Consider the following 12,681-nt stretch of genomic DNA (forward strand, 5'->3'; position numbering starts at 1 on the left):
CAAAGGACACCACCTGAATACAAGACCTGGCATCACCCAACCACCAGTAGCACCCTGTGAAGGACATCTCATTTAAACAACAAACAAAACAAAAATACAAACCCAATCATCAGCAGACAGGATTACCACCTTACTCAGCCTTGCCCATCAGAGGAAAAACAACAACAACAAAAAACTCAGCACAAATCTCACCCTATACAAAGCTTACACAAACCACTGGATCAACCTTAGGAGGGCAGAACCAAAAGGAAGAAAAAATTCAACCTTGAGGCCTGGGAAAAGGAGACCTCAAACACAATAAATTTAAAAAAAATATTGAAAAGGCAGAGAAATACTACACAAATGAAGGAACAAACTAGAAACACAGAAGTCCAAATAAAGAGGAAATACAAAAATTACCTGAAAAAGAATTCAGAATAATGACAGTAAAGGTGATCAAAAATCTTGAAAACAGAATGGAGAAAATGCAAGAATCAATTAACAAAGACATAGAAGAATTAAAGAATAAACATACAGAGACAAATACTGCAATTACTGAAATTAAATACTCTAGATGGAATCAATAGCAGAATACCTGAAGCAGAAGAATGAATCAGTGAGCTGGAAGATAAAATGATGGAAATAACTTCTGAAGAGCAGAATAAAGCAAAAAGAATGAAAAGAACTGAGGATAGTCTCAGAGACTTCTGGGACAATATCAAATGCACCACTATTCGAATTATAGGGGTCCCAGAAGAAGAAGAGAAAAAGAAAGGGTATGAGAAAATTTTGAAGAGATTATAGTTAAAAATTTCCCCAACGTGGAAAAGAAAATAATCAGTCAAGTCCAAGAGGGGCAAAGAGTCCCATATAGGATAAAACCAAGGACAAACATGCCAAGACACATACCAATCAATCTAACAAAGATAGAATAGTAAAAGCAGCAAGGGAAAAGCAACAAGTAACATACAAGGGAAACCCCGTACATTTAACAGCTGATCTTTCAACAGAAACTCTGCAGGCCAGAGGGAATGGCAGGATATATTTAAAGAACTGAAAGGGAAAAACCTACAACCAAGATTACTGTACCCGGCAAGGATCTCATTCAAAACTGATGGAGAAATAAAAAATCACCCCAATTTGACAAATACTAACTATAAGAATTCCTACTATATATTATCAATGCAATTATTAGAAAGCCTAAACATCTAATGCTGAGAGGGATTGGGGGCAGGAGGAGAAGGGGACGACAGAGGATGAGATGGCTGGATGGCATCACTGACTCGATAGACGTGAGTCTGAGTGAACTCCGGGAGTTGGTGATGGACAGGGAGGCCTGGCGTGCTGCAATTCATGGGGTCGCAAAGAGTCGGACACGACTGAGCAACTGAACTGAACTGAACTGAAACATCTAATTCCAGAGTATCCACAATCTAAATGAAGCAATACTATACTGATGATACCATCCCCAGCCTTATATTTGCTTTAATGCAAAACAGGAATAAACACAGCTATTTACCTTTTTTGGGGCCTGCTACAGTAGACCTATCTGAATGTTCAGAATGGGAAATCTCTGTTTCTGATTTTTTTTGTATAATTATTTGATTTCCAAATCTCTTGGGTCCTGAGTAAAAGACTGTAAATTTGCGCTGTATATCAAGTCCAACTGGAAAAAGAAAAAAAAGCATACAAATGCTTAAGTCATATATATTCATGCATGAGACCATTTATTTATTTTTATACCTCTTATATTTTATACTTTGTTGAACTAAAAAGTCTAACAAGTTCAGGAAATAAAAATGTTTTAAAGAAACTTTAGAAAAGTATAACAAGTGAAAAAGTACACATCTGTCATAAAAATAAAAATCAATGCTCCTACAATAATTGAAATTTACCTTAAAAAAGAAAATGTCTATAAATGAACAGACGAAAATTTAATTTTATTATCCTAGTCTACATTATCTTTACATACCCAAATACATGAAACTTCCTTTAAAATTATTCATTTTACTTAAATTATTTTTATACAATATCACTTATGTTTTCTGTTTACATAAAGGAAATTTTTAAGTGCTATCATATTTTTTACATTCATGTATTCATTATTTCAATGAACTTACCATATTCTGAACTAATTAGATTTATGCTAAGATTTTCAGATTTAAGAGCTCTCCTCACATCAAACTTTTTAGCCCAATTTCCAGCTTTTAGCAAAACAGAATCCCTGAAAAAAGCAATGTGTCACTTAAATTGTGATCTTGAATGTTAAATGAAATAATAAATTAATTGTCAAGGGCTAATTGATACTAAGGTATATCGCATCTGGTAGTAAACTTAAGTCAGTTTCTGAAAACTACTTTCCCCAAGTTCTTTGGATAGGGAAAATGGAATTTCAATGGAGCTACCATTTCCATAATTTACTTAACTATATGTTCACCCAACAGCTGGTTCTAAGTTGCACACAATCACTTCAAGCCCACCTGTACATATAGTTGTTCTTGATAACCTATGATCTTGCCCTTAAATCACTACCACTTTTAAATGGCTATACATAAGTTACATGGATTTGTGAGAACTTTGAGTATTTTTTAAATGATATGAAATAGTTTGTACCTAATAACATCATATCACCAGCAGTCAATTCTGTGATTGAACTTATTTTAGCCTTCTATAGTCAAAGTCATTAGATTTACTTGTCACAGAGAATAAAGATTTATATAATTATATATTCTCTGTAAGTGTATTAAGGCTAGTTGCAGGAGAGTAATTATCAGTGAAAAGCATATCTCTTTAGGATCCTTGCATGGGGTGTTTTAGGAAAGTATCTTCCAGTACACTGGCAACAGTTAGTAGATTCCCATTTCAGTTAGTACCATCCTGAACTCATAGGTATATTATATGCTTAGGAGCATAGACTCTGGAGTCAGAATGCTGGGCTTCGAATCTAGTTTTTGCTATAGACTACCTATATAATGATTAAACAGTTCAATACCTGGAACTTACTAAGTGCTCAAAAAGTATTAGTTGCAGCTACAACTATTATCCTCAGAATTTGCTTATGACACCCCTGGGAGAAAATATATAAGAGTATCAGAAAAAAGGCTGAAGTGAAAATTATAGAATGATATGCTACAGAACAAAATATAAGGCAAGGTATCTCCTTCATCTATTGGATCTGGTTGCCTGGATCCTACAGTGGCTCTAGCAGTTAAATTTTAATACAGAAATAGAAAACATATTTTTAAGATTGCACTCAAAGAGTAATAAGGTCATGAATTATAGGAGAAAAGCAACAAAATAAGAAAGTTCAGCAATACTGAATTAGAGCTACTCCTAAAGGTCATCTATTACTTGTTTCAAACCAATGACTTTATACTTTGTTAATTTGAGTACTAAATAATCTAAAACAGACCTAATATTAATACCTTCTTTAATAGACAATTTCCTATGTCCCATTATAGAATCAGGAAAATGTAATTTAATTGACCCCACCATTATTTTACTACTCTTTTCTTCAGCAGAATTTTTCTTTTATAATACATGCTTTAAAATAAAATAAACAGAAATTTCATACTTACATAATTTTGTGCTTAAAAACCAGTTGATTATCTGCATCACCTATGATCAAGGTGACATAGTGAGAATTTGATGCTGTTCTTTTAGTTTGTAGCTGTTCAAAGTTTCTTAATATAACAGTCACTAATATTTCTGCCATGGTATCACTATATCTTGTAATCTTTAAAAAAGGATAGGCATAAAATGTGTTAAAAATAACCTTACTACTTATACTCAGTTCCAAATCAGCTATGGGTAGCTTTATTCCTGAAAATCAAAACATATGAAAAATAGAAAATATTTACCTGTTCCACTTCAAGTTCATATTTTGGTAGATACATCACTGTTTCTTTTATCTGAGTTCCAAAAGGGGGATGTCTATTTAAAATCTAAAACAACATACTTATATCATTATATTCTTACTATAACACTAAAAACTCTTTTAGTAAAATATCTTTTAGAGTTAATAGTTTTAATACACTTATTACCCAAAATTTTAAATTAAAAATATATAATGACTATGATGGGGAAAATCATTTTTTTAGTAGAAATAAAGATATAAATGTCAGGCTTTGAAATGTATACAGAATTCAAGTAACATTAGGAATAATTAAATATTAAATACCAGCTCAAGTTCCCTTGCATCTGTTTCTTCTATTTTTTTAAAGGAAGTCAAACCTGCATTTACCATAGCATTTGATAATGTTATACCTGTGGAAAATTAATCAAACAGTAGTTTTTAAACAATACATTTTAAACTAAATCTACACTTAAATATTTAACATCTACATTACTATAAAATCTGAGAGCAGACTAATGATTTTTAAAGTTTTAAAAAGATAGTCTCAATTGGATTGATTGGTCTGTGACATTATTTGGTTGTTCATATTTATTTTTTCAAACTCAAATAGAACACGCATATGCTTTATAAAATAAAGAGGAATTCTTTGATTCACGTGATGTCTCAACCCCTTAGTTTTACCTTATGTCATCCACAGAGCAAGTACCAAGAAACATTTATGGTTATACTCGTGTTTTTTTTTTTTTAAAGGCAACATGGTTCAGGGATGGAATATTACTTTATGAAGCCATGGCTCTCTGAGCATTTGTCTTAGAAATTGAGTTCTCTCTCTGTTGCTGTACTAATTTAGATAATTTTACTCTTCTGCCTAAAATTTCCAATGTCTTTCCATTGCATTTAGAATAAAGTGGCAATTTAAAACTCTCTTACCTAGTGACTTGACCACAGCCTACCTCTCCAATTTAATTTCTTGCCATTCCCCTCTTGCTGACTATACTGCAGCCACATCAACTTTAATTTTGCTCCTTAAACACAAAGAGCTCTTAAACACAAAGAGCTCTTCTGCCTTTGTACATTTTCTCTTTCTTCATGCATTTAAGAAACTGTAATTTTTAATTCTTATACTCACATGAATGAATTTAGCCAAATCCTCAAATAGAAAATATTGTCAGAAGTATAAATTTCCAAAGTAGTACAAGCTTGTTTAAGGAATATATATTACTGGGCAGGGTATGATACTCCTTTCTTTACTCAAAGCTGACTATTTTTGAGAATTTCTCTTACTCATTCCTAAGACACAACTCCTAGTATTCTTAATTCCTTAATTTTAATCTCAATTTTCCCTTAAAACCTTTCCTGAGTTTTAATTTTTAGCTGATAAACACTGTTGAAAATCAACTTGTACTCATTATTTTTTCCTGATGCTCAATTTACTTTTTTGTTTGGATTCTCTCACTTTTCTATTGCATGAATTTTGCTGGGCAATATTTGTTTCTTTCTGTTCAGCTGTACTGAGGAAGTGTGAAAAACATGTTTGTGTTCAACAATTTGGAAGGGATAGAATGCAACTGATGCCCAGACTGACAATATTCTAGAAAGTCAGAAAGACTGACTTCTTCAAATATAGTGAAATTTTATTAATAATCATTTTTATGGATAATTCATACTTTAATCATTTTGCTACTGGTGAGCATTTAAGATTCAGTTCAGTTCAGTCGCTCAGTTGTGTCCGACTCTTTTCGACCCCATGAATGGCAGCACACCAGGCCTCCCTGTCCATCACCAACTCCCGGAGTTCACTCAGACTCACGTCCATCGAGTCAGTGATGCCATCCAGCCATCTCATCCTCTGTCGTCCCCTTCTCCTCCTGCCCCCAATCCCTCCCAGCATCAGAGTCCTTTCCAATGAGTCAACTCTTCGCATGAGGTGGCCAAAGTACTGGAGTTTCAGCTTTAGCATCATTCCTTCCAAAGAAATCCCAGGGCTGATCTCCTTCAGAATGGACTGGTTGGACTCCTTGCAGTCCAAGGGACTCTCAAGAGTCTTCTCCAACACCACAGTTCAAAAGCATCAATTCTTCGGCGCTCAGCCTTCTTCACAGTCCAATTCTCATATCCATACATGACCACAGGAAAAACCATAGCCTTGACTAGACGGATCTTTGTTGGCAAAGTAATGTCTCTGCTTTTGAATATGCTATCTAGGTTGGTCATAACTTTCCTTCCAAGGAGTAAGTGTCTTTTAATTTCATGGCTGCAGTCACCATCTGCATTGATTTTGGAGCCCAAAAAAATAAAGTCTGCCACTGTTTCCACTGTTGCCCCATCTATTTCCCATGAAGTGATGGTACCAGATCCCATGATCATTTAAGATTATGCAATGGTAAATAATTTGTACCTTTGTACAAATTTATATTTGTACCTTTGTGGAAATATTTCTATAAATTTAACTGTTAGTGAAACAGCTGTTTTAAAAAGATTGTGCAATTTAATTGACACCGTTAGACTTAAGCTCCAACCAACACTGCATGAGCATGTTCATAACCTTATTTTATCTCCCCACAAGACTTTAGTTTTTGCTCATTTGGTGAGTGAATATTTTTTCACTTTTACAATTTTATTGACTGAATATAACTGATTTACAATAAACTTGACATGTGATTTCATGTGTTTGTGTATGAAAAACTATCACTATAACCAAGCTAATAAACAACACTATTGCCTCTAAAAGTTTTCTTGTGCCCCTTTGTAATTTGTCCTGCCCTTCCCACACTGTCCCTAAGCAACCACTGATCTGCTTTCTATTACTATTCTATTTTCTAGTCTTTCATTTAAATGTAATTAGTCTGGCTTCTTCTACTCTGTATGATTATATTGTAAGATTCATCCATGTTGTTATTTGTGTCAACACTTCATGCCTTTTTATTGCTGAGTATATATATTCATACCATGGGATATAACACTAATTTCCATTTGCCTGTTCATGGATATTTAGGCTGTTTTCAAATGTCTTTGTTACTAGAATTGTGTGTCTACCTGGTTTTATTTCTCTTGGGTACCTAACCATGACAGGACCACGTGGCATGGTAGGTTTATGCTGAACTTTTAAAGAAATAATCAAATGGTTTTTCAAAGTGGTTTTAACATTTTACATTTCCACAGTGAGAGTTCCAGTTGAACCATATTTTCTCCAGCACTCTGTCAATTTTTAATTGTGTACTGTGTGTACTGTATAATTTTAAGTGTGCTAAATTAAATTAATAAATTTAATAAAATTTTGATAAATATAATTAAATTAACAAATTTAATTTGAATTGTGTGGATGTGTACTGGTATCACATTGTCATTTTAATTTGCATTTCTCTTATGACTAATGATGTTGAACATCTTCTCAGGTACTTATTTGCCATACACACATCTTCTTTGATTATGTTTGTTTCAATCTTTTGCCCACTGTTTTATTCAGTGGTTTGTCTTATTATATATTCTAAGTACAAGTCCTCCATAACATATATGTTCTGCAGATATTTTCTTACAGTCTGGTGGCTTATTTTCTCTTCTTCCTCCTCCTTCTTTAACAGTATTTTATGAAAAGCAAAGTTTTAAGTTTTGATTAAGTCCACTTTTTTTCTTTTATAGTTTGTGCTTTTGCACTGTATCTAAGATATCTCTGCCAAATCTAAGATCACTTGTTGCCTCTGAAGATAGAGGAAAAGGGCTATGATCAAGGAATCAAGTATTCTCTAGAAGTTGAAGGCAGGAAAATGGATTCACCCCTAAGGAAAACAGCCTTGCCAAACCTTGATTTTATCCTAGTGAGACCCACATCAGAAATCTATAGAACTTTAAAGATAATAAATTTCTGGTGCTTTAAGCCACAAAGTTTGTGGTAATTTGTTATAATGGCAGTAGAAAACTAATAAAGCATAGTTTTTCTAATTTTAGCTTCTGATTTTTTCTTACTAGTATGTAGAAATAAAATTAATTTTTACACATTGACCTTGTATCCTTCAACCATGCTGAACCTCTCCTACCTTCCATGGAATTTTCTACACAGATGACCATCTGATCATGTATTAATAAAAACATGTATACTTCTTTCTTTTCTAAACTGTACCCTTTTTATTTCTTTTTCTTGGCTGATTGTACTGGTTAGAACCTCTAGTATAATGTTTACTGGAATTAGTAACAGTGGGCATCCTTATTTCATTCCTGATCTTAGAGGTAAAGCATTCAGTCTTTCACTATTAAATATAATGTTAGCTATAGGTTTTTCATAGATGTTCTTCATCAGTTTGAGAAATTTCCTTCCTTTTTAAATTTGTTGAGAGTTTTATTAGAAATGGATTTTGCATCTTGTCAAATTTTTTAACACTACTGAGATGACCATCTGGTATTTTTTAGTTTGTTAATATGATAAATTACACTGATTGACATCAAGTGGTAAACTCATCTTGTATTGCTGGAATAAACCACATTTGGCCATGATATGTTCCCCCTTTTATTTATCACTGGTCCAAGTTGTTAAAATTTTATAAAGAATTAATGCATTTATATTACTAAGAGCTACTGGTCTGTCCTTTTCTTGAATGTCTTCATTAGGTTTTGATAACAAGGCAATGCTGGCCTCATAGAATGAGTTGGGAACTATCACTCCCAACCCTTTAAATTTTCTGAAAAAGTGTTTAGAATTAATACCGCTTCTTATTTAAATGTTCAGTAGAATTCACCAGTGTAGCCTTCTATGCATGGGGTTTTCTTTGTAAGTTTTAAACCAGAAATTTATTTAATAAATATATCCTACTCATGCTGTTTCTTCTTGAGTGGACTCTGTCAATTTGTGTTTTCAAAGAATTTTCCCATTTCATCAAAGTTGAGGAATTTAATGATATAAGGTGTTTTATAACATTTTCTTTCTATCATTTTGTTATCTATAAGATCTATAGTTGTATCTCACATTTTTGCTATTGGAAATTTGTATCTTTTCTCTTTATTTCTTGATCAGTCTGACTACAGTATTAATGATTTTAAAATAATCATGTTTCTGTTTCATTTATATTTTTGTTTTTAATTTATTTATGTTCTTTCAAAATTATTTCTTATTTTCTGCCCACTTTGGGCTTAATTTGCTCTTTTTCTCATAACATGGAAACTGAAATCACTGTTTTGAGACCTTTCTACTTTTCTAAGATAAGTGTTTTAGTGCTATAATATTATTAACCATTTACCTAAGTTCAAATTTTTCTGAAAGTTGTGATTTCCTAAATGTTGTATGTAACCTCCTCCCTAATTCAGAAATCTTGTATTTGTGGAGTGGGTGTGGCATTTGCTTTGCCACCACTTATATACTGACAGGAAGGTGAGCCATTAATCAAGAAACTTTCTACTTTGATCTTACTTTCATGATCCAATCTCCACCTTCACCCCAGCTCCCAGGACTGGTCAGCTCCTGACTGATTTCCCTCACTGATCTCAAACTTCAAGGAAATACAAAGTAGTACTTCCTCACAAAATAGTTAGAGATCTTTGTTCTAAGGAATAATCAGAGAACCCTTAGCAACCCATTATCTAAAATTTTAATGTCCCCAAGATGCATATAAAGTTATACAGTCAATAAGACTATCAGTCATGAAAAAACAACTGTCTTTTTGGAGTCCTAGCTATCTAAGAAGGAGTAGGGTCACAAAGCCAGACACCAAACTGGAAAATTCCAAAGTGTTTGAGGCATATCCCAGTCTTTGTAAATAGCACCCTCTAGAGTTTTTCAGTTCGTGTTCTGAGCTAGATCCCAACAGGAAATAAATTTGTCTACAGAATTTTATAGTATCTCTATGAAAATCAGTACTAACATTGAAATGTTACTGAAAAAAGAGGAAAAGGTACAAATAAGTGGCATAATTTTTTGTAATGAATTAGGAATGACCAGGACTGCTAGCTCTGTACCTTGTCATTGAGATCAAAACCAAATAGTCATAAAAGTAGAAGAAAGAACACAATATAGTTACCTAATTACTAAAACAAAATTTCACTCTTGGTTTCAGAACAAATTTTAAAATAAGAGTATTCATTTTTGTTAGATTTCCAAATTGATTTCAAATGAATTCTTTAAGCAGAAGAAAATGAAAATCAGATTTTCAAGAGAAGGAAAGTACAGTAACTTACTTAGGCCCATAGGCACACTTTTCCTTAAAGGTCTACCATCATAGAACAATTTTCCTAACAGTGAAAAACAAAAATAAATTGCAGACATTGATACACTGCCTACCTGTACCATTACCTACCAATTTTTTCCAGCTGTTTGGATACATGTGGAGAGTTTTCCCAAAGTTTACATCTAAAACATTTAGCTAAAATCAAACTGTTCAATAATACCGCAAACTTTTCTTGAGTAGCCACAAAATCTGATAACCCTAAAAAAAAAAAAAAGTTTCCAGTATTAAATCTAGTATACTATTTTACTGGGGAAATACTGAAAATCTAATAAGCCTATAACATACATCTTGTAATTCGTGAGCCATTTCTGAAAATCTTTGCGGTATCTTGCGTCAAAGCAAAGTCTTGTACGGGAATGCATCCTAGCTGAGCCTGAATAAGACTGGGGAAAGAAGAAATTTCATTATTTCTTTTTAAAAGTTACTATCTCACAATATTTGACACAGTGGCTGAAGTCTGTCTTCTTAAAATTCCTCTCTGCCTTGATTTCTGTGACATTATACAGCTCTGTATCTTTTATCATTATTGTTGCAAGTCATTGTTGACTTCCTCTTCCCAACCTCTCAGTCAGTTCTTATTTCTCTACTCTTCTTTATTCACTCAACCTCTCTTTTTCTCAAAAAAAAATCTCATTTCTTCTCAAGACTTTCATTATAATCTCTAGACTGATAAATTTCAAGTGATCACAGGGCACTTGCACTTAGACTGTTTTTTCTTTCCACCTCAATACATCTAAAATTGTTTTCATATTCTTCTCCAATGCAGCTCTGTCTTTGAACTTTACTATATATAAGTATTATAGAAAACAACACAATTTATATAATCAACAAATATTTATTAAGTGCCTGCTGATTTATAAAGCATCCTGTTAGGTGCTGAAGATTCTGTTCAACATTTGAAGGTTGGTAGCTTATTAGTTGGAGAAGGCAATGGCACCCCACTCCAGTACTCTTGCCTGGAAAATCCCATGGACAGAGGAGCCTGCTAGGCTGCAGTCCATGGGGTCGCTAAGAGTCAGACACGACTGAGCGACTTCACTTTCACTTTTCACTTTCCTGCATTGGAGAAGGAAATGGCGACCCACTCCAGTGTTCTTGCCTGGAGAATCCCAGGGATGGGGGAGCCTGGTGGGCTGCAGTCTATGGGGTTGCACAGAGTCGGACACAACTGAAGCGATGCAGCAGCAGCTTATTAGTTGATTATTAGAAACAAGCAGTTGCTTGGCTATAAAAATTTGAGTGGTGGTAAGAGGGGAGAAAAGGAGTTATTATCTATTGTAACTACTGTATCTCAGGTCTTTGCTACCTCTTTTATCTGTTTACTTATCTAACCAGGCCTTGATATGCAAATCCCCCTAAGATTCTAACTAAAATCATTAGACTCGTATGTTCTGGGGGGGGATCTCTTATAAGATCAAAAACTGGTATACAAAGACAAAGGGTAGAATAGTTATATTTCATGGCTTGCTTTTAGTAAACAATATATGAAAATAGAAAGAAGCAACTAACTCACATCTCAGAATGGATGTATATAGCTGAAACTATAGACTAATTGGGGCTTCCCTGGTGGTTCAGTAGTAAAAAAGGACTTGTCTGCCAATGCAGGAGACATGGATTTGATCACTGGGTCAGGAAGATCTTCTGGAGAAGGAAATGGTAACCCACTCCAGTATTCCTGCCTCAGAAATCTCATGGACAGAGAAGCCTAGCAGGCTACAGTCCATGGAGTTGCAAAAGAGTCCGACAGGACTAAACAACAACATAACAGGTTAATTATTTTTTGGCTACAATATATGCTTCTGAAAATTATTTTGTTACATCTATTTAGAAATGGTTATACACCCCAGTGTTCACAGCAGCATTATTTACAATCCCCAAACAGAAGCAACCTAAGAGTCATCAATAGACGGATGGATACAGTCCATGGAGTTGCAAAGAGCTGGACATGACTGAGCGACTAAGAACAGCACAGCATGCTAAGTCAAATAATTCAGACAGAGAAAGACAATTATTATATAATATCACTTTTATGTGGTATCTAAAAAATACAACAAATTAGTGAATAAAGCAAAAAAAAAAAAAAAGAAACAGATTCATGGATCCAAAGAACAAACTGGTGATTACCAGTGGGGAGAGAGATGGGGGCAGGGCAATATAAGGGTAGGAGGAATATAGAATTATTATGGCATTATACGAAATCATGTGTGTGAAACTTCTGAAAATTGTAAAGCACTGGCAGGAAAGCTATGACAAACCTAGACAGTGTGTTAAAAAGCAAAGATATCACTTTGCCGACAAAGATCCATATAGTCAAAGCTATGGACATGGAAGCAACCTAGATGTCCATTGGCAGATGAATGGATAAGAAAGTTGTGGTACATATACACAATGGAATGTTACTCAGTGATTAAAAAGAACACATTTGAATCAGTTCTAATGAGATGGATGAAACTGGAGCCTATTATACAGAGTGAAGTAAGAAAGAAAAGCACAAAGAGAGTATATTAATGCATATATATGGAATTTAGAAAGATGGTAACGATGACTCTATATGCAAGATGGCAAAAGAGACACAGATGTAAGGAACAGACTTTTGGACTCTGTGGGAGAAGGCAGGGGTGAGATAATTTGAGA

General features: G+C 33.9%; 1 protein-coding gene across 1 annotated transcript in view; it reads right to left on the reverse strand.

Annotated features, from left to right (window-relative positions):
- The window catches only part of HFM1 (helicase for meiosis 1), a 110,523-nt gene that overhangs the window by 39,990 nt on the left and 57,852 nt on the right, over positions 1-12,681 (reverse strand). Inside the window, exons 23-29 of the mRNA XM_086394430.1 lie at positions 10,333-10,430; positions 10,117-10,245; positions 4,160-4,245; positions 3,840-3,923; positions 3,558-3,715; positions 2,100-2,203; positions 1,499-1,645 (exon numbers count right to left, since the gene is read on the reverse strand). Coding sequence (XP_086250556.1) covers positions 1,499-1,645; positions 2,100-2,203; positions 3,558-3,715; positions 3,840-3,923; positions 4,160-4,245; positions 10,117-10,245; positions 10,333-10,430 — 806 coding nt within the window. The remainder of the gene's footprint in view (positions 1-1,498; positions 1,646-2,099; positions 2,204-3,557; positions 3,716-3,839; positions 3,924-4,159; positions 4,246-10,116; positions 10,246-10,332; positions 10,431-12,681) is intronic.

This window comes from Bos grunniens, chromosome 3, assembly GCF_055505025.1.
Source record: "Bos grunniens cultivar Pamir isolate PY7600 chromosome 3, Bosgru_T2T1.0, whole genome shotgun sequence".
In the NCBI taxonomy this organism is placed as follows: Eukaryota; Metazoa; Chordata; class Mammalia; order Artiodactyla; family Bovidae; genus Bos; species Bos grunniens.